The 25,297-nt window shown below is 70.7% G+C and overlaps 6 protein-coding genes across 6 annotated transcripts; 4 read left to right on the top strand and 2 right to left on the bottom strand.

Annotated features, from left to right (window-relative positions):
- The first annotated feature begins 748 nt into the window (after positions 1 to 748).
- On the top strand, positions 749 to 1,693 carry MC1R (melanocortin 1 receptor). Its single transcript, XM_088526222.1, has one exon. The coding sequence runs from the start codon at positions 749 to 751 to the stop codon at positions 1,691 to 1,693; it is 945 nt and encodes a 314-aa protein (XP_088382348.1).
- Positions 1,694 to 2,757: 1,064 nt separating this feature from the next.
- On the top strand, positions 2,758 to 5,695 carry TUBB3 (tubulin beta 3 class III). The gene is made up of 4 exons (XM_088526221.1): positions 2,758 to 2,829; positions 3,827 to 3,935; positions 4,033 to 4,143; positions 4,377 to 5,695. The coding sequence occupies exons 1-4, from the start codon at positions 2,773 to 2,775 to the stop codon at positions 5,453 to 5,455; spliced, it is 1,356 nt and encodes a 451-aa protein (XP_088382347.1). The 5' UTR covers positions 2,758 to 2,772; the 3' UTR covers positions 5,456 to 5,695.
- An 849-nt stretch (positions 5,696 to 6,544) lies between these two features.
- Positions 6,545 to 10,872, top strand: DEF8 (differentially expressed in FDCP 8 homolog). The gene is made up of 12 exons (XM_088526220.1): positions 6,545 to 6,592; positions 7,508 to 7,621; positions 7,702 to 7,793; positions 7,883 to 8,032; positions 8,101 to 8,242; positions 8,313 to 8,477; positions 8,920 to 9,047; positions 9,474 to 9,587; positions 10,236 to 10,316; positions 10,389 to 10,529; positions 10,593 to 10,702; positions 10,776 to 10,872. The coding sequence occupies exons 2-12, from the start codon at positions 7,519 to 7,521 to the stop codon at positions 10,870 to 10,872; spliced, it is 1,323 nt and encodes a 440-aa protein (XP_088382346.1). The 5' UTR covers positions 6,545 to 6,592; positions 7,508 to 7,518.
- Positions 10,873 to 11,898: 1,026 nt separating this feature from the next.
- DBNDD1 (dysbindin domain containing 1) lies at positions 11,899 to 14,644 on the bottom strand. The gene is made up of 4 exons (XM_088526219.1): positions 14,554 to 14,644; positions 13,930 to 14,076; positions 13,134 to 13,274; positions 11,899 to 12,084 (listed from the first exon to the last, which is right to left on the bottom strand). The coding sequence occupies exons 1-4, from the start codon at positions 14,600 to 14,602 to the stop codon at positions 11,939 to 11,941; spliced, it is 483 nt and encodes a 160-aa protein (XP_088382345.1). The 5' UTR covers positions 14,603 to 14,644; the 3' UTR covers positions 11,899 to 11,938.
- A 1,979-nt stretch (positions 14,645 to 16,623) lies between these two features.
- On the top strand, positions 16,624 to 22,925 carry DRC4 (dynein regulatory complex subunit 4). Its single transcript, XM_088526218.1, has 11 exons — positions 16,624 to 16,752; positions 16,904 to 16,996; positions 17,546 to 17,743; positions 17,951 to 18,157; positions 18,452 to 18,506; positions 19,062 to 19,267; positions 19,530 to 19,697; positions 20,041 to 20,127; positions 21,114 to 21,323; positions 22,578 to 22,643; positions 22,776 to 22,925. The coding sequence occupies exons 1-11, from the start codon at positions 16,750 to 16,752 to the stop codon at positions 22,923 to 22,925; spliced, it is 1,443 nt and encodes a 480-aa protein (XP_088382344.1). The 5' UTR covers positions 16,624 to 16,749.
- A 199-nt stretch (positions 22,926 to 23,124) lies between these two features.
- Positions 23,125 to 24,745, bottom strand: LOC148594460 (uncharacterized). The gene is made up of 5 exons (XM_088526264.1): positions 24,494 to 24,745; positions 24,303 to 24,405; positions 23,632 to 23,845; positions 23,420 to 23,555; positions 23,125 to 23,235 (listed from the first exon to the last, which is right to left on the bottom strand). The coding sequence occupies exons 1-5, from the start codon at positions 24,743 to 24,745 to the stop codon at positions 23,146 to 23,148; spliced, it is 795 nt and encodes a 264-aa protein (XP_088382390.1). The 3' UTR covers positions 23,125 to 23,145.
- Positions 24,746 to 25,297: the final 552 nt, after the last annotated feature.

The raw sequence follows: 25,297 nt of genomic DNA, 5'->3' as shown, positions 1-25,297 counted from the left end.
CGGAGCAGGGCCGGGGCTGCTCCTCTCCCAGGGAAAAAGGGGCCTTTGAGGATCCCTTTGAGGATCGTCCCCACGTGCAGCACCGTCCCCGCGTGCCGCTGTGGCCACCTGAGCCCTTGCCGGAGCAGGGGGCCCATCGGCACCCTGAGGGGGTCGAACTGGTGCCCTGTCCGCAGGGCCAGGCCGAGCGCTGCCAGCTCTGCCCTTCGCTCCAGGCTGCGAGGGAGCTGAGCCCATGCGGCCCCGCACGCGCCCCAGCGTGCCCGGACCCCCAGGGCTCCCCAGGGTGCACAAGGACCCTCAAGGTGCACGGGAGACCCCAACACGTACGGGAGACTCTGGGGTTGATGGGGATCCCCAGGGTGCGTGGGAGCCCCAAGGCGTACAGGGGACCCCAGGGTACCTGGGAGGCTCCAGGGTGCACAGGGATCCCCCCAGGGCCCCTGCCCGACGCCGGGGTCCCGGCAGCCCCATCCGCACGCGCTGCTGCGGCCGTGGGGCGCGGGGCCGTCATGTGGGTGCCCACCCTTGCGGAGGAGGGGCCGCGGGAGCCGCTTTAAAGTAGGGCAGAGAAAGGGCCCTTTCTTCCCCGCAGAGCTGCGAATCTCCCGCTCGAGGGGCCGGGCAGGAGCGGGGCGGCCGCGGTGCCGGTGGGGAGCAGCGGGGCGCGGGGAGCCCCGCGGCGGCGGCACCGGCGTGGGCACGCGCTGGCGGCGCGGGCCGGCGGGGCGCGGGGCCGGCGGGCGCCATGTCCACGCTGGCCCCGCTGCGCCTGCTGCGCGAGCCCTGGAACGCCAGCGAGGGCAACGCGAGCAACGCGACGGGCGGCGGCGGCGGCGGCGGCTGCCAGGGCCCGGACATCCCCAACGAGCTCTTCCTCACGCTGGGCCTCGTGAGCCTGGTGGAGAACGTGCTGGTGGTGGCCGCCATCCTCAAGAACAGGAACCTGCACTCGCCCATGTACTACTTCATCTGCTGCCTGGCCGTCTCCGACATGCTGGTGAGCGTCAGCAACCTGGTGGAGACGCTCTTCATGCTGCTCATGGAGCACGGCGTGCTGGTCATCAGCGCCAGCGTCGTCCGCCACGTGGACAACATCATCGACATGCTCATCTGCAGCTCCGTGGTGTCCTCCCTCTCCTTCCTGGGGGTCATCGCCGTGGACCGCTACATCACCATCTTCTACGCCCTGCGCTACCACAGCATCATGACGCTGCAGCGCGCCGTGGTCACCATGGCCAGCGTCTGGCTGGCCAGCACCGTCTCCAGCACCGTCTTCATCACCTACTACCGCAGCAACGCCATCCTCCTCTGCCTCATCGGCTTCTTCCTCTTCATGCTGGTGCTCATGCTGGTGCTCTACATCCACATGTTCGCCCTGGCCCGCCACCACCTTCGCAGCATCTCCAGCCAGCAGAAGAAACCCACTGTCTACCGCACCAGCAGCCTCAAGGGCGCCGTGACGCTCACCATCCTGCTGGGCGTCTTCTTCATCTGCTGGGGGCCCTTCTTCTTCCACCTCATCCTCATCGTCACCTGCCCCACCAACCCCTTCTGCACCTGCTTCTTCAGCTACTTCAACCTCTTCCTCATCCTCATCATCTGCAACTCGGTGCTGGACCCGCTCATCTACGCGTTCCGGAGCCAGGAGCTGCGGCGGACGCTGCGGGAGGTGGTGCTGTGCTCCTGGTAGCCCCGCTCCGCGCGCAGGTAACGGCCCCGCGCGCTCAATAAAGGCTCTTTGCAGTGAGGCTGTGGCTGCGCGTCCCGCGGGGGCCGCCCGGCTCCCGCCTCCCGCCAAGGCGCCGCATCCCCGCGGGCACCGGCCCCTTCCCGCATCCCCGCGGGCACCGGCCCCTTCCCGGCAGGGCCTGCAGCAGGGCCGGGTGCCAGGGCGCTCCGGGGTGGCGGAGTCGGGATGTGTCCTGGGCCTGGGCGTCCCCGGGCATCGCTGCAGCACAAAGGGAGGCCGCGGCCACCAGCCGCCTTTGTTCGGCCACCACCGCGGCCCCCTCCTCGGTCCCCAGGCCAGGCGCCCCTCGGGGCACGCCCCCCCCACCACTCTTGTCCCTGTCCCCCATGGCGCAGCCAGGGCCCCCCCGCGGCCAGGAGACCCTGCAGGGCTGGGGTTGTGTCTGGGTGGGCCCTGGTGTCCGGGGGGGGACACAGACCGTCCTTGCCCACGTTCAGGGGGACCGTGCGCCCCCTCCCACCTCGCGATCCCCAATGTCCCCCCGCGTGTGGGGCGGGGGCCCCCACGGGGATCTCCCCCGCCCCCGCCGGTGCAGGGCGCCCCCCCGGGAATCCCGTCCCCATCCGCCGGTGCAGGGACCCCCCTTAGCTTGGCGGGGGGGGCGGTACGCGGTACCCCCGGTGCCCGCGGGTCCCCGCGTTGGGCGGGCGGGGCCCGTTCCCGCCTATGTCCCCCTGTCCCCCCGCGGCCCCCTCCCGGGCGGGGCCCATCCCGTCCCGCACGATAGACCCGGACCCCGGTGTGTGTGTGGGGGGGAGCGCAGGTGCCCCCCCCCCGCGGTGGTCCCGGGCGGCTCCGGTGCCGGTGCCGGCGGCGCGGGCGGGGCCGGTGCCGCAGGATGCTGCAGCGCGCTGCGGCGGCGGCGCGCGCCCATTGGCGGCGGCGCGCGGTGACGTCAGCGGCCGCCCCGGTGCGGCGCGCGGCGCCCTATAAAGGGACCGGCGGCGGCAGCGCCGCCCCCCGCGCTCCCGGCCCCGCTCCCGGCCCCGCTCCGCGTCCCGACCCGACCCGGCGCCACCATGAGGGAGATCGTCCACATCCAGGCGGGCCAATGCGGCAACCAGATCGGCGCCAAGGTAACGGCGGCCGCCGGCACCGGCACCGGGCGCGGCGGGCAGAGCCCCCCCCGCCGCACCGGCAGAACAAAGGGCCCCGCCCAGCCCCGCTCCTTTGTCCGCCCGGCGCGGGGCGGGGAGGCGGGGGCGCTGCCGCAGCCCGATCCCCGGTGGCCGCGGCCGGGCGGAGCCCCCGCGCGGTGCCGGTGCCGGTGCCGGTGCCGCGGCGGCTCCGAGCGGCGCTTCAGCACCGCGGCCAGCGCCGGCAGCGCCCCCCGCCCCGCCCGGCCGCTGTCCCCGGTGCCCCCCGCCCGGCGCCTTCCCCGTTCTCCCCGCCCGGTTCCCCCGACGTGACCTGCCCTCCCCGCGGCTCCCCGGCTGCGGCAGCGCCGGTGCCCGGGCCCCGCGGTGCGGAGCCGGCCCCGGGGCGCCGCTCCCCGTGTCCCCGGTGTCCCCCGCCGCGGTGCAGAGCCGCCCTCCCCGGGACCCCCTCTCGATGCAGAGCACCCCTCGAGGGGGCGGGATTTGCCCCGCGACCCCCCGAGGTCGCACTTGTCCCCAGGGTCCCCCTTTACTGTGACTCCGCCCTTCCCACCGCCACCAGCATCCCCCCCCCCGCCCCTCCCATCGAGGTCAGGGTCGTCTCCGGGGTCCCCCTTCTGCCATGCAGAGCCCCTCCCTTCTGGGATTGGTTGTCCCCAAGGTCCCTTCCCGAGACAAAGAGTCACCCCTGGGATCCATCCCTGCAGTGCAGAGACCCCCCTCCCCTAGAGCCAGATGTCCCTATGGTCCCCCCCTGCCATGAAGAGCCTCCCCCAAGGCTGGACCCTCACCATGGTCCCCACTCCGTGGTGCAGAGCCCCCCACCCAGCCAGAATTGGCCCTGGGTCCCCTATGGGTGTTCAACAACCCCCGGCTGGTGGCACCAAGCACCCCAGGGCGGGACCCAGCCCCATGGCTTGGGGATGGGGGGCACATGGAGCCTGGTCCCCTGTGACCTCCCCGCGGTGCCCCCCAGTTCTGGGAGGTGATCAGCGACGAGCACGGCATAGACCCCAGCGGCAACTACGTGGGCGACTCGGACCTGCAGCTGGAGCGCATCAGCGTCTACTACAATGAGGCCTCCTGTAAGCGCCTGGGGTGGGGGGGACGTGGTGTTGGCGGGGGGTGGTCCGTGGCGTGGGGGGGCTCTGGGAGCCGTGGGTCACACCGGTGTCCCCGCAGCTCACAAGTACGTGCCTCGCGCCATCCTGGTGGACCTGGAGCCGGGCACGATGGACAGCGTGCGCTCAGGGGCCTTCGGACACCTCTTCCGACCAGACAACTTCATTTTCGGTAGGTCCGGAAACACCCCCACCGACGCACCCCTCCCTTCCATGCCCTCCGGGGCCCGTTGTACCTGTGCCCGCACCCAGAGCGTCCCCAGCGTCTGCCCCGCGGCCCCAGGGCTCCCTGCCAAGGCTCCGCGGCCGCCGCTTCCCACCCCGCCCCATGCTCCGGCTCCCGGCTCCGGCGTGGGCGCCGCGGCGCCGCATCCCGCTCCGGCATGGGCTCGTCTCTTCCCGCAGGCCAGAGCGGCGCCGGCAACAACTGGGCCAAGGGCCACTACACGGAGGGCGCCGAGCTGGTGGACTCGGTGCTGGACGTGGTGCGCAAGGAGTGCGAGAACTGCGACTGCCTGCAGGGCTTCCAGCTGACCCACTCGCTCGGCGGCGGCACCGGCTCGGGCATGGGCACGCTGCTCATCAGCAAGGTGCGCGAGGAGTACCCCGACCGCATCATGAACACTTTCAGCGTGGTGCCCTCGCCCAAGGTGTCGGACACGGTGGTGGAGCCCTACAACGCGACGCTCTCCATCCACCAGCTAGTGGAGAACACGGATGAGACCTACTGCATCGATAACGAGGCGCTCTACGACATCTGCTTCCGCACGCTCAAGCTCGCCACCCCCACCTACGGCGACCTCAACCACCTGGTGTCGGCCACCATGAGCGGCGTCACCACCTCGCTGCGCTTCCCCGGGCAGCTCAACGCCGACCTGCGCAAGCTGGCGGTCAACATGGTGCCCTTCCCGCGCCTGCACTTCTTCATGCCGGGCTTCGCGCCGCTCACGGCCCGCGGCAGCCAGCAGTACCGCGCGCTCACCGTCCCCGAGCTCACGCAGCAGATGTTCGATGCCAAGAACATGATGGCGGCTTGCGACCCCCGGCACGGGCGCTACCTCACCGTGGCCACCGTCTTCCGTGGCCGCATGTCCATGAAGGAGGTGGACGAGCAGATGCTGGCCATTCAGAGCAAGAACAGCTCCTACTTCGTGGAGTGGATCCCCAACAACGTGAAGGTGGCCGTGTGTGACATCCCGCCCCGGGGGCTCAAGATGTCCTCCACCTTCATCGGCAACAGCACGGCCATCCAGGAGCTCTTCAAGCGCATCTCGGAGCAGTTCACGGCCATGTTCCGCCGCAAGGCCTTCCTGCACTGGTACACGGGCGAGGGCATGGACGAGATGGAGTTCACCGAGGCCGAGAGCAACATGAACGACCTGGTCTCCGAGTACCAGCAGTACCAGGACGCCACGGTCGAGGAGGAGGGCGAGATGTACGAGGACGACGAGGAAGAGGAGTCGGAGGCCCAGGGCGCCAAGTGAAGCCAGGGGGCCCGGCCCCCGCTGCTCCCCCGCTAGCCGCCCATAACGAGCCCTTGCCGGCTTCTAGTTGCTTCCAATTAGGGGTCCCGAGACCACAAGCGTTCGGTATTTACTAACCCTATCCCCCGTTATGAGTTAGCTCAGCCCCTGCCGCCGCTCCAGAGGGAGCGCCCCCCACTTTGTTTTTTACTGGTTTGTGTCTATTTTTTCTTGAATACTTAATAAATTTATTGCTGTCCAGTTGCCTGGTGTATCCATCTATGGCGGGCGGGCTGGGCATGTGACCCTCAGGCCGGGTCACCCCCATGGGTGACGCAGGTCCAGCTCTAGTGGATGTGGGGGCACCTGGGGAGGGGGTGAGGGACATGGGCTGCCCATGCCCTGATGTTGTGGCCACCCCAGGGCCCTGCCTGTCCCCATGGTGGGGTCCTTGCTGAGCCCTTGTGTGGGGCACAATCCTTGGACCCTGTGCAGGGACAGGAGCACCCCGGCCTCTGCTGCACGGAGATGAGGGATGGGGCAGATGGGTAGGGGGGCAAGGGGGAGGGCACTTGTGGCACCAAGGGACAAGGATGGAGGCAGGGGCTGTAGGGATGGGAGACAAGGGGGATTGGGCTATGGGGACAGGGGATTTGGAGCAAGGGCACTACAGGGAAAGGAGCAGGGGAGAGTGGGGGTGTCCATGGGGACAAGGTGACCAAAGACTACGGGGGGCTGGCCACGGGGATGGGGGGGCGCTGGGAGAGAGCACTGGGGAGGAGCCCACGGGGACAAAGGGCCGTGGGGCTAGCGGCGCTAGGGAGAGGGTCCACAGCAAAGGGAGGGGTCTGTAAGGACAAGGGACAAAGGACAAAGGGGACGGGAGCCACGGGGCGGGGGGACACGGGGACAAAGGGGCCACGGGCACAGCCCGGAGGGACAATGCGGGGACCGGGGGCAGCAGCGTCACGGGCCGCCCCCCCGCGCTGCGGCCCCGCCCGGGGGCGGCGGCGGCGGCGGCCGACAGGGGGCGGCGGCGAGGGGGGCGTGGCCGCGCGCAGAGGGGCGTGGTCTGGCGCGAGGGGCGTGGTCTTAACGGGCGTGGCCTATTGAGGAGGCGTGGCCACGAGGCCGCCATGTAGCCGGGGCGCCGCCGCGGTGAGCGGGGTGGGGGCGGCGCTGCCCCCTGGCGGGCGGGGATCGCGACACGCGGGGGGGGACCGGGACCGGGACCGGGACCGGGACCGGGACCGCGCAATGGGGCCGGCGGGGCCGAGCTGGGCAGGGAGGGAACGGGCACCGTGCAGCGCTGGGGACCGGGGCTCTGCAACGGGCAAAGAACCGGGGCTGTGTGACGGGGGGAGCAGCCCCGCGGGAGGGCCGCGCAATGCGGACGGCCGCGGTGGGGCCGGGGGGAGCGCGCGGTGGGGCCGGGCAGCGCGGGGGGCAGCGCACAGGGGCTGGCGGCGGGTGTTGAAGCGGGCAGGGGGTCCGGGCTGCGCAGGGGGCGAGTACCGGGAGGCAGCGAGTACCGGGAGGGGGCAGCCCCCGCAGCGGGGCCGCGCCGCACTGCCCGCCCGTGCCAGCCCCTCGCTGCGGGGCTGCGGCCGGGACCGCCCTGCGACGCTGCCGCTTCCCGCGGCGGGGCGGGGGGGGGCACGGCGGGAGCGCGGAACCGAGCCCGGCCGCGGCGGGAGGCGGCGGCGGCACCGGCCCGTGCGCCCGCCCCGGTGCCGCGCGGTGCCGCGCCCGGGATCGCAGCGCGCTGGGGAGCGCGCGGCGCCGGGGACGCGCCAGCGAGCGCGGCGGTGACGGCGGCGGTTGTTGTGCACGGGGGAGCGCGCGGTGCCGGTGCCGGTGCCGGGCTGGTGAGCGCGGCGGTGCCGGCGGTGGTGGCCGTGCACGGGGGAGCGCGCGGTGCCGGTGCCGGTTGTGGCTGGGGGAGCGCGCGGTGCCGGTGCCGGGCTGGCGAGCGCGGCGGTGACGATGCCGGTTGTTGTGCACGGGGGAGCGCGCGGTGACGCTGACGTGCCGTCGAGCGCGGCGGTGACGGTGGCGTCCCCGTCCCCGCAGGGCGCGCGGCCATGGAGTACGGCGAGCGGCTGGCGCGGTTTCGGCAGGCCCATCTCAACCCCTTCGACAAGGCGCTGGAGCAGCACGAGTGCCCCGAGCCGCTGCCGGCCCCAGGTGGGTGCCAGGACGGACAGGGGACACGCGGGTCCCCCTCCATCCTGCCCCCCCCGAGTCATGTCCCCCCCTCCTTGCAGAGCGGCAGCCGGAGCCGTCCCCGGGCGACGCCGAGGGCTCGGAGCGCCCCATGGACCTGGGGCTGGCCGAGGACCACTTCTCACGGCCGGTGGTGCGTGGGGCCGGGCGGCGCGGGGCAGCCGGCCCGCCGCCACCTGCCTCCTCATCGTCACCTTCCTCCCGCCGCTGCTCGCGGCGCAGGGGCTGTTCCTGGCGTCGGACGTGCGGCAGCTGCGGCAGGCCATCGAGGAGTGCAAGCGCGTCATCCTGGAGCTGCCCGAGCACTCGGAGCGCCAGAAGGACGCCGTGGTGCGGCTCATCCACCTGCGCCTCAAGCTGCAGGAGCTGCAGGTGGGGCCGGGGCCGGCGCGGGGGGCTCCAACGCGGGGACCGCTCCAACGCGCCGCGCGGTGCCGCAGGACCCCTCCGAGGACGAGCCCAACATCCGCGTCATCCTGGAGCACCGCTTCTACAAGGAGAAGAGCAAGAGCGTGAAGCAGACGTGCGACAAGTGCAGCACCATCATCTGGGGCCTCATCCAGACCTGGTACACCTGCACAGGTGGGTCTGGGGGCCGGGACCCCCGTCGCGTCCCCCCGCCGGCCCCGTCCTCACGGCTGCCCGTCCCCAGGGTGCTACTACCGGTGCCACAGCAAGTGCCTGCCGCTGGTCACCAAGGCGTGCGTGAGGTCCAAGGTGAGCCACCAAGCCGAGTACGAGCTCAACATCTGCCCCGAGAGCGGGCTCGACAGCCAGGACTACCGCTGCGCCGAGTGCCGGGCCCCCATCTCCCTGCGTAAGCACCGCCGTGGGGCTGGGGCCAGGGGTGTGTGGGGCTGAAGCCTGGGGACTGGGACTGCCTGGGGCTGGGTAGAGGGTGTGTGTGATCAGGGGTGTGTGGGGCTGGGGCCGGAGCTGTGTGGGGCTGGGGGTTTAGGGATATGTGGGGCCAGGGGGCATTTGGGCTTGGCCTGTGTCAGGCTGGTACAGGGGTGTGTGGGGCTGGGAGCCACCAGGGATATGTGGGGCTAAGGGGCAGGGTTATGTAGGGCTGGGGGACATGGATTTGAGGGGCTGGGGACCAGGGATATTTGGGACAGGGAACTGGGGGCTCGGCCTTCATGGAGCTGGGGACCAGGGATATTTTGGGCTTGGAGACATGTATCCATGGGGCTGGGGGCTGCCTGGGGCAGGTAGGGGGGTGTGTGGGGCCCGGACCCACACGTGTGCCGCCGCAGGAGGGGTGCCCAGCGAGGCCCGGCAGTGCGACTACACCGGCCTCTACTACTGCAGCAGCTGCCACTGGAATGACCTGGCCGTCATCCCGGCCCGCGCCATCCACAACTGGGACTTCGAGCCCCGCAAGGTGCCCGTGGGGTGTGTGGAGACCCCGCTGTGGGGCTGGGGACCCTGGTGGGGGGCTGTGTCCCTGGGGAGGGGTCCCAGAGTCCCTGTCCTTGGGGGTTGCCCAGGGGCTGGATTCCTGGCAGGGGTGTCCCTGGGGGCTCCGGACCCTCGAGAGGGATCCCAGGGTATCCATGGGGGCCAGGTCCCTGGGCATGGGGCCCTGCTCTGGCCTAGGGGTCCCTGGGGTTCCTGGGGACCAGGTCCCCAGCCTGGAGTCCCTGGGGACCGTGGCCCTGGGATGGGGGTCCCTGGGGCTGTGTCCTCAGTGAGGGTCCCTGGATTGGGGGTGCCTGGGGCCATGGCTCACCCCACGGCGCCGTGGGGCCAGGCCCGGCCGCGGGGGCCGTGGGGTCCCTGGCGCGGGGTGACGGCGGGGGGCACGCAGGTGTCCCGCTGCAGCATGCGGTACCTGGCGCTCATGGTGTCGCGGCCGGTGCTGAAGCTGCGGGAGATCAACCCGCTGCTCTTCAACTACGTGGAGGAGCTCGTGGAGATCCGGGTGAGCGGCGCCCTCGGGCTGGCGGGCAGAGCCCGGGACACGCAGGGAGCCTGAACCGGCCCAGCCTGACCCCGTCCCCCTCCTGTCTCGCCCCTGTGCCTGTCCTGTCCCCATCCTGCCTTCATCTCCATCCCGTCCTTCCTGCCCCCTTGCATCCCTATCCCCATTCCTTGTCTGTATCCTGCCCCTGTTCCCATTTTGTCCCTGGCCTGTTCTGTCTTGTTCATATCCCATCCTTGTCCCTATCTCGTCTTGTCCTGCCTACAACCTATCCCACTCCATCATGCTATCATCCTTCTCTCATTCCCATCCCATTTCTGTGCTGTCCCCATCCCATCCTGTTGCTGTCTCTGTCCTCATCTTGTGCCATTCTGTCCATCTCCATCCTGTCTCTGCAATCATCCGTTTCCCTGTCCTGTCCCATTCACATCCCATCCTTGTCCCTATCACACCCCATTTTCCCCTTGTCTCCATGCTACCCCATCCCTCCCCAACATCATCCTTATCTTGCTCCCATCCCGTCCCACCCCTCTCCAATCCTTGCTGTCCCTGCCGTCACCTCCACCCCATCCTGTCCCTGTGTCCACCCCGTCCGTGTCCCCATCCCACCTCAATCCCATGGCCGTCCCCATCCCCGCGGCCCCGCAGAAGCTGCGCCAGGACATCCTGCTCATGAAGCCCTACTTCATCACCTGCAAGGAGGCCATGGAGGCCCGGCTGCTGCTGCAGGTGAGCGCGGCGGGCGGGCGGGCGGGCGGCGGGGCCGGCCGGACGCCACGGTGACGGGCGCTCTGGCTGCAGCTGCAGGACCGGCAGCACTTCGTGGAGAACGACGAGATGTACTCGCTGCAGGACCTCATTGACGTGGAGGCCGGGCGCCTGGGCTGCTCGCTCACGGAGATCCACACGCTCTTCGCCAAGCACATCAAGCTGGACTGCGAGGTGAGCTGGGGGGCAGGCGTGGGGCAGCCCCACGGCGCCGCGCTCACCGCCCGCCCCCCGCAGCGCTGCCAGGCCAAGGGCTTCGTGTGCGAGCTCTGCAAGGAGGGCGACGTGCTCTTCCCCTTCGACAGCCACAGCTCCGTGTGCGCCGACTGCTCCGCCGTCTTCCACAGGTACGGATGGCGCCGGAGCGGGGGGACACGGGCGTCCCGGTGCCGCCGGCCCCACGCGCCCCTCTGCCCGCAGGGACTGCTTCTACGACCACTCCACGACGTGCCCGCGCTGCGCCCGCCTCAGCCTGCGCAAGCAGTCCCTGTTCCAGGAGCCCGACGCGGAGCCCTAGGGGGGACACGGCCGGCGCTGCCCCGTTCGGGACGGGCTCTCCCGCCCCGCACCGCGTGGGGGGCCGTGGGGCTCTGCCGCACGCGGGGGCTCCCCCCGCTGCCCCCGGGACATGGTGGATCCCTCATCCCGCGCCTGGCGGGAGCTGCCCGCGGTTGTTCCCGCGGCTCCGGAACGCGCGGAGGCTCCCGCAGGTCCGGGCACGGCGCAGTGGGAGGCGGGTGCCCCCATGCAGCCCCCATGCACACACCGGTGCTCCGCGCGCAGAGCCCGCGGGGGCTGCGGCGTTTCGGGACTGCTGGTGTTCCGGGACTGCAGGTTTTTGGGGACCGCAGGTGTTTGGGGACCGCGGGGTTTTGGGGAGCACAGAGCTCGGGGGACGCAGCCCCGTCCTGCGGCGGTAACGAGGTCTCTCTGCACAGCGCCGCCTCCGTGTTTCTGCTTTGGGACCCCCGGGATGGGGGGGCTGCGGCCGGGTGCCCCCCGGGGGGCGGTTTTGGGGCGGTGCCCACGGTGGGGGCTGCTCGGGACGGGCTTCACCCCTTCCCCCGTGCACGATGGGGCATGGTGGGTCCCCCACAACCCCCGCCCGTGTCCCCGGCCCTCCCCCGCCGCCCCGGGGCCGGCGGGACCCGAGCGGAACCCCGGGCGCGGCTCCCCGTTGCTGCCGGGCCGCGGGGCGCGCTGCTCCATGACGTCACCGCCGCGCGCCGACGCCGCTGCCCGGTGCTGGGCGCTGCCTCCCCCGCCCGGTTCCCCCCCGCCCCGGCCCCGGCGGGACGGACACGGCGCAGCCGCAGCGCTGACTCCTCCGTTTTACCGGGCACGCAGCCGTACAGCGCGGGCGACGCCCCCGCCTCGCCCGCGCGCTCTCCCCGCGCTCCGCTCCGCCCCGCCGGCGGCACCGGCCCCCCGGGCCGGCCCCGCGCAGTGCCCGGGCCCCGCGCGGTGCCGCCTCGCCGGGTCTTCCCGTCCCGGGCACCCGCAGCTCCCCGGGCCGCCGCCGGTGCCGCCAACGAGTCTCGTCGTCCAGTCCCGGGGCTCCCGGCGCGGCCCTCGCGCCCCCGCTACGGCTGCGGCTGCCGCGGGGCGGGGGCGCCGGGACGCGGCTCCGCCTCCACCGGCGGCTTCTTGTCGCGGCCCTGCTCGCCCCGCGCCCGCGTCCACGAGGGCGAGCGCAGGCAGCCGGCCCGCGAGCCGGGCGCCACCAGCCCTGCGGGGACACGGGCGTCAGCGGGGACACGGCACGGGGACACATGGACATGGCACTGGGACACGGGGACATGGCACTGAAGCATGGCGTTGGGACATGGGGACACAGTGCTGGGACACAGCACTGGGACACACGGACATGGCATGGGGACATGGCACTGGGACATGGGGACATGGCACTGAAGCATGGCGTTGGGACATGGGGACATGGCACTGGGACATGGAGACATGGTGCTGGGACATGGCACTGGGACACACGGACATGGCACTGGGACACGAGGACATAGCACTGAAGCATGTCCCGTTGGGACATGGGGACATGGTGCTGGGACACGGCACTGGGACACACGGACATGGCACTGGGACACGGGGACATGGTGCTGGGACATGGCACTGGGACACATGGACATGGCACGGAGACATGGCACTGAAGCATGGTGTTGGGACATGGGGACACAGTGCTGGGACACGGCACCAGGACACATGGACATGGCACTGGGATATGGGGACATGGCATTGAAGCATGGCATTGGGACACAGGGACATGGCACTGGGACATGGGGACACGGTGCTGGGACACGGCACCGGGACATGGGGACATAGCACTGAAGCATGGCGCTGGGACATGGGCACATGCCACTGGGATATGGGGACACGGTGCTGGGACACGGCACTGGGACATGGTCCTGGGACATGGGGACACAGTGCTGGGATATGGCATTGGGACATGGGGACATGGCACTGAAGCATGGTGCTGGGACATGGCTCTGGGACACGGTGCTGGGACATGGGGACATGGCGCTGGGACATGGGGACACGGGGACACGGTGCTGGGATATGGCATTGGGACATGGGGACATGGCTCTGAAGCATGGCGCTGGGACATGGCACGGGGACACGGCGCTGGGACATGGGGACACGGCGCTGGGACATGGGGACACGGGGACACGGTGCTGGGATATGGCATTGGGACATGGGGACATGGCTCTGGGACACGGTGCTGGGCCATGGCACGGGGACACGGTGTGGGGGGCCGCGGCAGTCGCTCACCGCCGGGCGCGTCGCCGGGCGCGCTCTCCTCGTCGGAGTCGGCGAAGACCTCGGCCAGCTCCTGGTCCGACATGTCGGTGAGCTCGGTGAGGTCGAGCAGGTCGAAATGGACCTCCAGCGAGGACACGCTGCTCAGCGGCTCTGCGGGCGGCGCCGCACGTGGGGACACACGGCACCCATGGGTGCATGGCACCGTGGGGACACGTGGTACCCATGGGGACACACGGCACCGGGGGTACCAGCAGAGGATGCCCGGAGGGACAGCACTGTCCCCACAGCCCCCAGGGACAGGCAGGGCAGCGTAGGGAGCTCGTGTGATGCCCAGGGCACTGGGTGCAGGTAGGGGACAGCAGGCACAGGCAGGGGAGCATAGGGGACAGGCAGAAGATGCCTGGTGGGGTGGCAGTGTCCCCATAGCCCTGGGGACAGGCAGGGGACCCTTAGGGATACTCGCAGTGCCCCTACAGCCTCAGTGACAGGCAGGACCGTAGGGAGCTTGTGTGGTCCCCAGGGGGCTCGGTGCAGGCAGAAGAGCAGAGGAGAAGGGCAGAAGATGCCCGTAGGGATGGCAGTGTCCCCATGGCCCTGGGGACAAGCAGGGGACTCCCAGGGATGCTCCCAAGGTCCCCAGGGTTCTGGGTTCAGGGAGGGGACCCGGGGCAGGTGAGGGACCCCAGGGAGCTTGCAGGGTGCTTGGGGCAGGCAGGGTCCCAGGATCTCCCCAGAGAGTGACAGGGACTGTGGGGACAGATGGGGACCCTGGGGGACACACGGGGTGCCCGGGGGCCACACTCACGTCTCCGCTCGGCCACGTGCAGCAGCCCGGCGCTGGGGATGGGGATGCCGCCCTGCTCCTCGGCGGGGGTGCCGGGCGCCTCGTCGGACGGGCCGCGGACCGGAGTGCCGGCCGCCCGCTCCGGCCCCCGCACCTCCTTGCCCGGCTCTGCCGGACAGGCCCGGCCGCCTGAGCAGAGGCACCGGGAGCCGCGCGAGCCCCGCGGCAGCCGCCAGCCCCGCGCCCCCTCCCGCAGCCCCTTTGTGTCGGCGAGACAAAAGCGGAGCCTGTTCGAGGCCGGGCCAGACAAGGGGCGTTTTGTCTCCCAGGAAGAGGCAGCGAGGGCCGAGGGGATGCGGCAGCGCCCGAACCGGGACCCTTGCAGCGGGCACGGCCCCGGCTGAGCCGCGGGTGCCTCCCGGCACCGGCTCCGCCACATCCCAGTGCTGATGAACGCGATGGGACACCCTGTCCTTGCACGGGGGAACAACGTCCCCAGCTCTGTCCGCTCCGAGGGGACCTGCACCGCTCTGGCACGTCCCCATCCCGATGGCTCCGGCAGGCTCGGCCTCTGGCACCGGCGAGCAGAGCCGCCCCGCCGTCCCCAGCCCTGCGCCCCCAGGAGCAGCACTAGCCCCCACGCACCGGGGAGCTGCTCAGGGCCGGAGAAGTCGCCCCTCGCCTCGGCCTGCATGTCGGCGCGGTGCTGCCGGCCGTGCCGCGCTGTGCCGTGCCGCGCCGCGCCGCTCGGTCCCGCGGCGGCTGCCGGGGGCTCACCGTGCGCCTAGGTGGGAGCCGGCGTCAGGGCTCGCGCCCGCCGGCTCTGCTGACTCACGTCCCACCGCAGCACCCGCGGCACCGGGCTCGGCCGCCCCGGCGGAGCGGGGCCGGCGCACGGGACCCTCGGCACCCTGACGGGGTCCGGCCGCGCCGCGCGGAGCCGCGGGGGCCCCGCTGCAGCCCCCACCGGCACCGGGGACCCCAGCACCGCCCCGAGCCCCTGCGCCCCAGCCCGCCCCTTCCTGCGCCCCCCGCCCGCGGGCACCCACCCGTGCAGCCGGCGCGACACCCGCGTGCGCGCGCGGCCCCCCCGCAGCCCCCGTGCGCTCGCACCTGGGCGCGCTCCCCCTTGCACAACCTGCGTCCCCCCCTTGCACGCTCACCCCCTGCCCCCCCATGTGCACCCCTTGCTCACCGCCTTGCACACACACCCCCGCCTCCATGCACAGCCCGCCGCACGCACACCCGCACGCCCTTGCACACCTCTCTCGCACACCCCTCCATGCGCACCCCCTGCGCCCCATTGCGCACACCCTCACCTGCATGCACCCCCCCGCACGCCCCCCGCACCCCGTCCCCGCGCTCTCCCCCTCACGCCCCTCTTCCGAGCCACCCCTCGCGGCCCCGATCCCGCCGTGTCGCGCCCGGCCCGGTTCTGCCCGACCCGGTTCGGTCCCGGCCGGCGAAGGCGCCCGGCCCGAGGCCTCGGTGATGGGCGCGCCGATCCCATTCCCCCATCCTCTCTCCTTCCGCCTCCCGCGGCCGCAGCTCACCTGCGGTACCGGCCTCTCCGGGAGCCTCCATGGGCCGGGCCGGTGCCAGTGCCGAGGCCGGTGCCGGTGCTGGGCGGGGCGGGCCCGGTGCCAGCCCGCAGCCCGCACGCTCCCGCCCGCCGCGGCGGGGGCGGTGCCGGGGGCGGTGCGGGGGCGGGGGGGGGGGACGGCCCCGCCTGCCCGGGGCGACGGGGGGCGGGCTGGGTTCGGAGCGAGGCGGGCGGGACCGGGGGTGCAGCGGGACCGGGGGCTGCAGCGGGACTGGGGATGCAGCCGGATCCGGGGGTGCAGCGAGACCGGGGGTGCAGCGGGACCGGGGGTGCAGCGGGACCGGGTGCTGCAGCGGGACTGGGGCTGCAGCGGGATCCGGGGGTGCAGCGGGACCGGGGGTGCAGCGGGACGGGGGGCTGCAGCGGGACTGGGGATGCAGCGGGATCCGGGGGTGCAGCGGGATCCGGGGCTGGAGAAGGACCGGGGGTGCAGCGAGACCGGGGGTGCAGCGGGACCGGCGGTGCAGCGGGACCGGGGACTGCAGCGGGACTGGGGCTGCAGCGGGATCCGGGGGTGCAGCGGGATCCGGGCTGCAGTGGGACCGGGGGTGCAGCGGGACCCGGGAGTGCAGAGGGACCTGGGGGTGCAGGGAGGACCCGGGGGTGCAGAGGGACCCCGAGGTGCAGAGAGGGCCTGGGGGGAGTCGAAGGGTCCCGGGGTGCCCGGTAGGACAGATTCAGGAGCCGGGGATCCCATGGGAGCCGGGAGTCTCCGGTCCCCGTGCTGGGGACACCCCGCAGGGTCACTGTGCAAACCGGGGCTGCCCGCGGGTCCCGGGATCGAGCGCTGCGCCCCGTGGAGCTGCGGCGGCGCCGCTACAGGAACGTGAGCCCGGTGGGACGCGGAGCGGGAAGATGGCCCCAGGATCCAGGGCAAAACCAAGGCGAGCGCTCGCGGTGCAATGAGTTTGAGAGGCCTCAGCGGCTCTGTCACACTGCAGGGCAACTGGTGGCCCTTGGGAGAGCACTGGGAGCGGCCGGCCGGGCAGGAGTGGCGCCAGCACTCACGGCCTGCGCCAGGCAGGGACCGGGACTGGGACAAGGGCCAGGACCGGGATGGGGGACTCGAACCGGCGACCACGAAGGCGCCGCCAACCAGGCCCCGCCGCCGTTGCTAGGGCGGGACCCCATGTTGTTAGGGGGCGTATCCCCCAGGCTCAAGCTCCGCCCCGTCTTGGCCGTTCTCGCGAGATCTGCCTGCCCGTTGCCTGGAGACGGCGGCGCGGGCGGGTGCAGCCATGGTGAGGACCGGGCCCAGGACCAGGCCCGACCACCGCGAGGTTCTGCGCCTGGGCCCGGTCCCGGTCCGGGCTCTGGCGCCGGGCCCGGCTATGGGTGCTGGGTTGAGTCTCCCGGGCCCGCGCGCTCTTGCGTCCCGATTTCCCTCGGCAGGCCCCCAAAAAGAAAGGCGTCAGGAAGGGCAAGGCGGGCCGGGCCCCGGCCGTGGCGGACGGCGTGTCCCCCGAGGACATGAGCAAGGAGCAGGTGAGCGCTCGCCGCGGGGCCCGCATCCGCTCGGAGGCGGTGTGGCCCTGGTGCTGGTTCCGTGGCCCTGGTGCCGGTTCCGCAGCCCACACGATGCCTCGCAGCCTGCCCAGCACTGCTCCTGCACCTGCCGGCCCCGTCTCGTGCTCCCTGCTACTGCTCTGCAGCGCTCTGCTCGCCGGCCCGCTGCCCTCACTGCCTCACACCTGGCTTCATAACCCTGGCACCTTGTTTCCTTGCCCTGGTGCTGTGAGGAAGGTACCCTGGGGAGGATACAGCAGCTCGTTTAAGTGTTCTGTGGGTTCCCTCTAGCAAATACCCTGCCTGGCAGACGGGTGATCTTGGAACCAGTGTTTCTGTGTCCTTCCAAAGCCCCTGCCCGGCTGCTCCCTTTTCTGTGCCATTAAAAGCCGTTGTATCTTTCCAGGATTGTGACAGAGTTTGCTAGAGTGTCCTGAAAAGAGCCTTGGTTCAGCGTCTTCTTCAGGGGACATGTCTGCCTGAGGCCTCCTGTGTGCCCTTATTTGACTCTCCCTGTTGGCTTTGCAGCTGGAGGAACATGTTGCGCGTCTGCGGGAGGAGCTGGACCGGGAACGGCAGGAGCGCAACTACTTCCAGCTGGAGCGTGACAAGATTCACACCTTCTGGGAGATCACCCGTCGGCAGCTGGAGGAGAAGAAAGCAGAGCTGCGGAACAAGGACCGGGAGATGGAGGAGGCAGAGGAGAAGCATCAAGTGGAGATCAAGGTGGGAGGATGAGCAGGTTGGGACCTGGTGTGAGTGCCTGGACTGGGCAGGAGCTGTGCATGAGCCCGGAGAGGAGGGGAGGGAAGAGAGGAAGAGGAGGAGATGGGCAGGATGCAAACCAGGGCATTTCAGCCAGCAATGAAATCCAGGGGAAATTCCTGTCAGCGCCTCCTGAAGGCCCTCGCCTGGCCTGTGGCTTGTCCCTAGGTTTACAAACAGAAGGTGAAGCACCTGCTGTACGAGCACCAGGAGAACCTCACCGAGCTGAAGGCGGAGGGCACGCTGTCCATGAAGCGGGCCCAGAAAGATCACTGGGCTCAGGAGATGGAGCTGCGGAAGGACGTGCGCTCCTTGAAAGTGGAGCTCAAGGAGCAGGAGCTGGCCAACGAGGTGGTGGTGAAGAACATGCGCCTGGTGAGTCCGTGCCAGGAGGGACGGCAGGTGAAGCTCCCCTGTGGCGCAGGGGCCACTTCCCAGGGCTGCCCAGGCTGCCGGCCCCGTTGTCCAGGCAGTGAGTCCAGGCCTGCCGGGGCACGGGAGCGCCGCGCGGGCTGCGGAGCTCAGTGCCTGTGCTGGCCTGAGCTGCCTCTGTCTTTCTGAGGCACAGTTTGGTTGCAGAAAGGATGGGAGCCCCCAGCCTTGTTGCGTGGGGTGCAGTGACCTCAACGCCTGGTTACCAGCCTCTAACATGGAGTTTCTCTGTGACAGAAACAAGAGGAGGAGATCACGCAGCTCTGCAGTGACTTTGAGAGACAAGTGAAAGGTGAGGACGTGCGGGACACCCTTTTGTCAGCGCGCTGGGGGAGGCACCTTGGGGCTCTGCTGCACTGCTGGGCTCACTGGAACAAAACGGAGCACCTTGCTGAAAGGGGCCATATTTTTCCACCCCCAATTCCTGCTGCCCCAATTCCTGCTGCTCGTGCTCCTGCGTGCTGAGCTCCCGGAGCAGCTGGATGAGGCGCGGGCGCTCGTAGTGCTCATGCGGGGAGGCAGGGCTGCTGTCACTGCCCCGCTGCCCCAGGCTGCACTCCGGCGGCTGGAGGAGCCCTTGCCGGTGTCACTCTGCGCTCGGCTGTCTCCCTCGTGGGACGTTTTGGGTTCTCATGGGCTCACTTGGAGCCTTTCCAGTGCCCTGCTTCCAGGATGCTATTTCTGGGCCCTGCTCTCCGTGGCTCTGCACGCGGGCAGGGAGGACAGCGGTGCCGCTAGCGACATCCCGTCCCAGAGCGACGCTGCCGCAGCGTGTGCCGGGCTGGCATGTCGGAACCGAGCGGGGCGCGTGCGCAGAGTCTCGCTCAGCCCCTTCTGCTCAATCCAGAGATCGAGGCCAAGTACAACAAGAAGATGCACGTGCTGCGGGACGAGCTTGATCTGCGCAGAAAGACCGAAATCCATGAGGTCGAGGAGAGGAAGAACAGCCAGATCAGCGTGCTCATGAAGAACCACGAGAAGGCCTTCAGTGACATCAAGAACTACTACAATGACGTCACCCTCAATAACTTGGCGCTCATCAACACGCTCAAGGTAGTGCCAGCCTGCTCCGCCAGCCCAGCCCGCTTGTGGGGTGCGACCTCTCCACGGGGAACGTCTCCCGTGGGGTTTTCCCCCAGAGCTGGCCGTGCTGGAGGTGCTGGCGCTGCGGCTGTCCCGGGGGAGCTGCGCACGTCGCCCGGGCACGGCTCTTGCGCGGGCGCAGCCGCGGCTGGCCGGGCTGGCGGTGGGAAGAGGGGCCTGGCAGTGTGGGGCTGAGGGGCAGGCGGTAGCACTTGTGTGTTTCCAAGAACAGGAGCAGATGGAGGAGATGAAGAAGAAGGAGAGTCACTTGGAAAAGGAGATGGCAGACATGCTGCTCCAGAACAAGCAGCTGACGGAGCGCCTGCAGCGGGCCCAGGAGCAGGTGTCTGAGCTGCAGAAGAAGTTGACCCACTACGAGAAGGACAAGGAGGCTCTGAGGGTGAGCGGTGTCTCCTGCCGAGCCCCTTCGTCCCCTCGAGCTGCCTGCTGGAGCGGAGCTGCTCAGCACTGACCTCTGCTGCTCAGGCCAGAGCTGCTTGGCCAGAGTGCCAAGCAAATTCCTCTTCCAGCTTAGCTCTTGTTTACACCTCCCATGGGACTCCCAGCACTCGCTCTGGTGAGGGGTGGGTACCCCCGCTGCAGAGAGGGAGAGAGATGGTTCAGGTATTGCCGTGACTTCTCGCCCCTACATCTCTTTCCTGGTCACTATCCTGCCTTGCTGGAACTCATCCCACACCTTTCAGAAAAGTCTGCACTCCTTAATGGCCTCTTCCCATCTGCAGAACACAAAAGCCCATTTGAAAGTCAGCCAGAAGGAACTAAAAGATCTTCAGTGGGAACACGAAGTGCTGGAGCAGAGGTTTGGTAAGGTGAGAGCTGCAGATGGGCCTGGACAACCCCTTTGCTTCCCCCAAACCCTCCCGTCTTTGCAGAGGCTGCGCGGGCCATGCTTAGCTAGGGGATTTCTGAAGATCTCATCCGGAGCTGAGCGTTAGCTGCTGCTTCCAACAAAGCTTCCCGTGGCTTTGGCATCTCCCGTGCTCCGCGGACAGGCCCAGCCTTGTGCTTGGCTGCGCGATAACGCACGCTCCGATGCTCCCGCCCGGCCTCGGACGCCTGGCTCCGGAGCAGGGCCACGCGGCGGGGAGCTGGGGACGGTCCAGGGACAAGCTGTGACGGGAGCCCTGGCCCTGCGAGAGCTCTCTGCCTTGTCCTGTCAGAGTTTGGGGGTCGCTGCCTCCGCTCGCTGGGCAGGAGCTGCTCGGGGTGAGTTTATCTTCAAGGAATATGGGATTGTCTGAGTTTGCCCAGACTCAGCCTCTCCCTCCCAGCTAACCCAGATAAATTGACTGAGGCAGAGCAGAGCTCATTTGCGATTCGTAGAAATCCCCAGGAATATGAACATTGATCTGAGGCCTCGTTAACAATCCGTCATTAAGGCAGCAACATATTCAGTGCATTCAGAAATAGGCTTTGGAGGAAAGATCCTAATTAGGACACTTATTAACTAGCTGTGAGCCAGGGTCTCCTGCCAGCTGCCAGGAGGAGAGGAGAGACCCCTGAGCGCCGGGGGCCTCTCTGGGCTCTAAAACAGCCCCTCGGACACAGAGCCCCGAGGTGCTGCTCCTGGGATGCTCCCAACGCGGGGCGAGCGCCGCTGCCTGGGGCAGCTGCCGGGTTCTGCTCCGCGGGGCGTCGCGGGGAGCGCGGGAGGAGCCGGGCGCGCAGGGAAGCGCCCGCAGCCGCGTCCCGGGGGCACGGCCGGGCGCTCGCCGGCGCAGGCAGGCCCGGGCGGCCGGACCTGTTTGCTCCGTGCCCTGGTGCCGAGGGGGACGTGAGCTGTGTCTGGGCACAGGTGCAGGCAGAGCGAGACGAGCTCTACCAGAAGTTCACCAAGGCCATTAATGAGGTGCAGCAGAAGACAGGCTTCAAGAACCTCCTCCTGGAGCGCAAGCTGAAGGGGCTCTTCAACGTCCTGGAGAAGAGGGAGGTGGAGCTCAACGAGGTGCTCTCAGCCTCCAACCTCGACCCGAGCGCCCTCTCCTTGGTGTCACGCAAGCTGGAGGTACACGGGGCCGTGCAGGGGCTCCCGCCGCAGCAGGGCTGGCTCTGGGGGGTAACACAAACCCAGGACCCCGTGAGCGTGGCCGGGGCCTGCGTGAGGGCTTCCAGGGCAGAGCCAGGCCGCGTGGCAGGGATGGTCCCCGTCCTGCCCACGCTGAGGTGTGTGCCCGGCGGTGGGTCCGCAGAGCCGGGGTGCTGCAGTGAGCAGCTCCCCGAGGATCCCCAGTCGGATGCGCCCCACAAAGGGCTGCAGGGCGTCCTGGCTGCTCCGCAGAGCGGCACTCACCTCCCTCCCGTGGGGCCTGGCTGGGAGGGTGGCCCCAGCCTGTCCCCAGGCCTGGGTGCAGGTGACACTCGGATACGGACTCCTTCTCCCAGGCCGTGCTCTGCAAGGCAGGGCGGCCGCTGGGAGCTTGGATCCTCACTGATCCTCACCGGCGCCCCAGCTCCTCTCCTGGCCCCACGGGCCGCAGACGCGGCGCAGATCGGTTCCCAGGGGCTTTGCGGCGTCTGCCACGCTAAAAATACTAGTGCAGAGAGCCTGCGGCGTGGCAACGGGGACTCCGAGCCCCACATTCCTGGGGCCTGCAGCAGCAGTAACTGGAGAAGCAGCACTTGCTTCCCGTGCGCTCGGGACGCGGGGATTCCTGTTCCACGCTTAGCTTGGCTCCCAGCTCTCCTGCTTGTCCCACACCGGTGCCCTGCGTGGCACAGTGCCAACGAAGCTCGGGATGGCCTCGCGCCGGGGCAGGGGACAGCCAGGGGCCACCCCTGGCGCTGCGCGCTCAGGACGGGGCAGCGGATGTGTCCCCCGGGGTTGAGCGGCAGGTGCCGCAGCCTGGGAAGCGCATTCCCGGGAAGGCGCCGCGGCGTCTGCCGTGGCCGCAGCTGCGGCCGCCCCGGATTCCTCTGCTCAGCTGCCTCCAGCGGCTGCCGTCTCCGTGGGGAGACCCTTTGCCCCTAATTCCCCCGGTGCCGCCGCGGCAGGGAGGAGGGCGCTGCCGAGAGCAGGTGCCGCCGTCGTCCCCGTCGCGTGGGGCCCAGGCCGTGACGCAGCCGGGCGCTTTGGGCACTGCGGGGCGGCCGGGAGGAGCGCGGGGCCGACGATGGCGCCTGCTGCTCTGGAAAGGGCTGCTCGGCTCCCTGAGCCCCACAGACCCGGCGTTTCCACCGGCAAGGCCCGGGGCCGGCTCGGGCATCGCGCGGCTGCCGCTCGCCCTCGGTGCCCGTCCTGAGCCGCCGTCCCCCTTCGCAGGACGTGCTCGACTCCAAGAACAACACCATTAATGACCTGCAGTTTGAGCTGGCGCGCACCTGCAAGGTGAGGGAAGGGGCTGGCACCTCCCGTGGGTGTAGGGCACTTTGCGGGGAGAAACGAGAGCCCCAGCACCCGCGGGGGCAGCGGGGCCGCGCGGCCCCGGGGCTGGCACAACGCGGGCGCCTTCTCTTGCAGGCGCACAACGACCTGCTGCAGACGTTCGAGGCGAAGCTGGCGGCGTTCGGCATCCCCCGCGACAGCCTGGGCTTCCGCCCGCTGGAGCTGCCGCTGCTGGAGCAGAGCGTGGGGCAGGGCCCCGCGGGGCTGGTGTCTGCGCCCACCTGACGGTGCCCGGGTGCGCGGTGCCCGCTCCGGCGCTCCCGGCCCGCTCCGCCTGCCCGCGGCGCTGCATTAAAGAGCCCCCGCGCGGCCGCCAGCCTCCGAGCACCCTCCTTGCCCCGGGGCCAGGGGATCCCAGCAAGGCGTTCCGGAGCCTGCAGCGCTGCTCGGAGCCTTTAATGGTGCCCGGGGCTGCGCGGACACGTCCCGCCGGCGCCGCCCGCGCTCAGCTGCCCCGGTACGTGGTGTAGGAGTAGGGGCTGATGAGCAGCGGCACGTGCAGCTTCTGCGCAGGCTCCGTCACGGTGAACACGACCTGGGCCCGGGAAGAGGCAGCGGGAGGTGGAGCTGGCGCCGCAGCCGCCGTCCCTCCCGCAGCAGGACCGGGAGCAGGTGCCCCCGGGCCCGTCTGGGCGCCGGGATCGCGTTCTTGGCACGCGCTGGCTCCGCGGCAGCCGCTGCTCCGGCAGAACCGGCCCGCGCCCCCCGGCGCGACGCACCTCCACGTAGGGGTAGAAGCTGCTGTGGCCCAGGCCCTGCCAGTACGGTGCCGTCTCAAAGCGCAGCTTGTAGGTGCTGGCCGCGGCCTGCCCCGGGGCCAGGAGGGGCTGGCAGCGCCCGTCTGTGTCCGTCACCCTACGGCAGAGCAGCAGCCCTTGCGGCGCGGCCGGCCCCGGCACACGGGGCGCCGGGAGCCGCGCGCCGGCCCTACCTCTGCGCCAGCTCCGTCCACTGCGAGTCCGGGCCCTGGAGCCGGGCCAGGCGCAGGGCCAGCCCCGCCGCGGGCTGCCCCGTCACCGTGTTGAGCACATGGGTGGTCACGGAGCCGTTCAGCAGCTCCGACGGGTCCGCGACCTGCGGGAGAGGGAGAAGAGAGGCCGGGAGCGCCCGGCAGCACCGGCCGCCCCTCCTGTGCTGTGCTGGGCCTGGAGGGAAGGGGCCTGCGTCCCTGCTGGGGCAGGCGCCTGTCCCAGTCCCCGTTCCCAAGGAAGTGGCCCTGACCTGCCACCCTCCCAGCCCGCAGTGACACGCGGTGTCACCGCACGGACTTTACCCGTGCAAACGCTCCGGAGGCCCCGGTGCGCTCGGCAGGACGGGCTGCGCCGCCTGCCCTCGGCGCTGGAGAGGCGGCTGCGGCTGCTCCCGGCGCGGCCAGCCCGGCTCCGGGCCGTGCCGAGGGCGCCCGCCCGCTTACCTGCATCCCCGCCGCGCCGAGCCCGGCGTGCGACCCCATCTCCGGTGCCAGCAGCCGCTAGCCCGCGCGCTCCTCCCCGGCTGGGCCGGGCGCAGGCGGGTCCCGTGGGCGGCGCGCCGGGCCCCACGGCACCGCCGGACCACAGAGGCCGGGCCGGGAGGAGCCACCCCAAGAGCGAAGGGAAGGGCGTTCGTGGCCTCGCTGCACCTCGATGACGGCCGTGGCGGTGGCCGCGTGCCCCAAGCCCTTCAGATCCGCAGCCTGCACCCGCAGCGCGTATTCGGGCGCTCTCTGCAGCCGGGGGACGCTTCGCACCTCCGGCACCGCACGAGCAGGGGGCACCGAGCCCCCCGCGCGGGGATGCAGGGACACGACTCACCTCTGCTTTCAGCCCTGGCGCGGCCACCGAGACGACGCCGGCGCTCTTGTCAATGGTGAACGTGGGGCTGCGCGAGCCCGGCGACTGCTGCGGGGACGCAGCACGTTCTGCTCTACCGATTGCCACTCGCTTTTCCCCTCGGCTCCAGCCTCCTCCGAGGCCGAGCACGGCTGCTCCGCACCCCTGCAGCTCCCCGGCCGCAGACCCTACCGGCAGGAGGAGGAGGAGGAGGATGAAGGCAGCGGGCACCATGGCTGCCGCCGGCTGCTCCGGGGGCAGCGGGGCCTGCTCCCTGCTCCGGGCGGCCGGCTCACAAAGTCCGCTTGGCCAGGGCCGGCTCCGGGGCACGGGGCAGCGCCTGGCTCCTCCCGGTGCGCGCGGAGGCTCCCTGCGCCCCGAGACGAGCCCTGCCCGCAGCGCAGCTCGGGGCCGGGGACACGGAGGAGCCTCGCAGGGTCCCCCCGCAGCGTGGGGCCACCCCGGGGCACCTCCAGCCCACGCCGTCCGCGGGGCGCCCGCCCTCTGTCCGTGGGGACCCTTCCACGGGGGATGCAGCCGGGGAGGGGGGGTGGGCACGTCCACAGGTGCCCCCGCCGCGGGTGCGCGCCCGCGGGCTCCACGCGTGCCCCTCTCCGGGGCACCCGGCCGCGATGGCGCATCCAGGGGCGCTCCCCGTGGGTGCCCGTGTCCGTCGCGGGGACTCGGCGGGGCGGAGCCGAGCCGAGCCGAGCCGAGCCGGGCCGGGCCGGACCGCCCCACCCTCCCCGCCGGCACCGCCCGCGCCACCGGCGCCGCTTTCTGCTA

This window comes from Tinamus guttatus, unplaced genomic scaffold, assembly GCF_059628265.1.
Source record: "Tinamus guttatus ecotype Peru unplaced genomic scaffold, ASM5962826v1 Tinamus_guttatus_pri_ptg000244l, whole genome shotgun sequence".
Lineage (NCBI taxonomy): Eukaryota > Metazoa > Chordata > Aves > Tinamiformes > Tinamidae > Tinamus > Tinamus guttatus.
This window is presented reverse-complemented; position numbering and strand designations above follow the sequence as displayed.

Bases quoted from the DNA above. Each gene is read 5' to 3' on its own strand.
- MC1R (XM_088526222.1), top strand. From the start codon at position 749: ATGTCCACGCTGGCCCCGCTGCGCCTGCTGCGCGAGCCCTGGAACGCC.
- TUBB3 (XM_088526221.1), top strand. From the start codon at position 2,773: ATGAGGGAGATCGTCCACATCCAGGCGGGCCAATGCGGCAACCAGATC. The intron at 2,830-3,826 runs GTAACGGCGGCC...GGTGCCCCCCAG, and splicing joins GCAACCAGATCGGCGCCAAG to TTCTGGGAGGTGATCAGCGA. The intron at 3,936-4,032 runs GTAAGCGCCTGG...GTGTCCCCGCAG, and splicing joins CTACTACAATGAGGCCTCCT to CTCACAAGTACGTGCCTCGC.
- DEF8 (XM_088526220.1), top strand. From the start codon at position 7,519: ATGGAGTACGGCGAGCGGCTGGCGCGGTTTCGGCAGGCCCATCTCAAC. The intron at 7,794-7,882 runs GTGCGTGGGGCC...CTCGCGGCGCAG, and splicing joins ACCACTTCTCACGGCCGGTG to GGGCTGTTCCTGGCGTCGGA. The intron at 10,703-10,775 runs GTACGGATGGCG...CTCTGCCCGCAG, and splicing joins TGCTCCGCCGTCTTCCACAG to GGACTGCTTCTACGACCACT.
- DBNDD1 (XM_088526219.1), bottom strand. From the start codon at position 14,602: ATGCAGGCCGAGGCGAGGGGCGACTTCTCCGGCCCTGAGCAGCTCCCC. The intron at 14,077-14,553 runs GTGCGTGGGGGC...CCTGTCCGGCAG, and splicing joins CGGCCCTGAGCAGCTCCCCG to AGCCGGGCAAGGAGGTGCGG. The intron at 13,275-13,929 runs GTGAGTGTGGCC...CGCCGCCCGCAG, and splicing joins GCACGTGGCCGAGCGGAGAC to AGCCGCTGAGCAGCGTGTCC.
- DRC4 (XM_088526218.1), top strand. The intron at 20,128-21,113 runs GTGAGAGCTGCA...GTCTGGGCACAG, and splicing joins TGGAGCAGAGGTTTGGTAAG to GTGCAGGCAGAGCGAGACGA. The intron at 22,644-22,775 runs GTGAGGGAAGGG...CTTCTCTTGCAG, and splicing joins AGCTGGCGCGCACCTGCAAG to GCGCACAACGACCTGCTGCA.
- LOC148594460 (XM_088526264.1), bottom strand. From the start codon at position 24,745: ATGGTGCCCGCTGCCTTCATCCTCCTCCTCCTCCTCCTGCCGGTAGGG. The intron at 24,406-24,493 runs GTGAGTCGTGTC...CCCCGGCTGCAG, and splicing joins CGCCAGGGCTGAAAGCAGAG to AGAGCGCCCGAATACGCGCT. The intron at 23,236-23,419 runs GTGCGTCGCGCC...TCCCGGGCCCAG, and splicing joins GCTTCTACCCCTACGTGGAG to GTCGTGTTCACCGTGACGGA.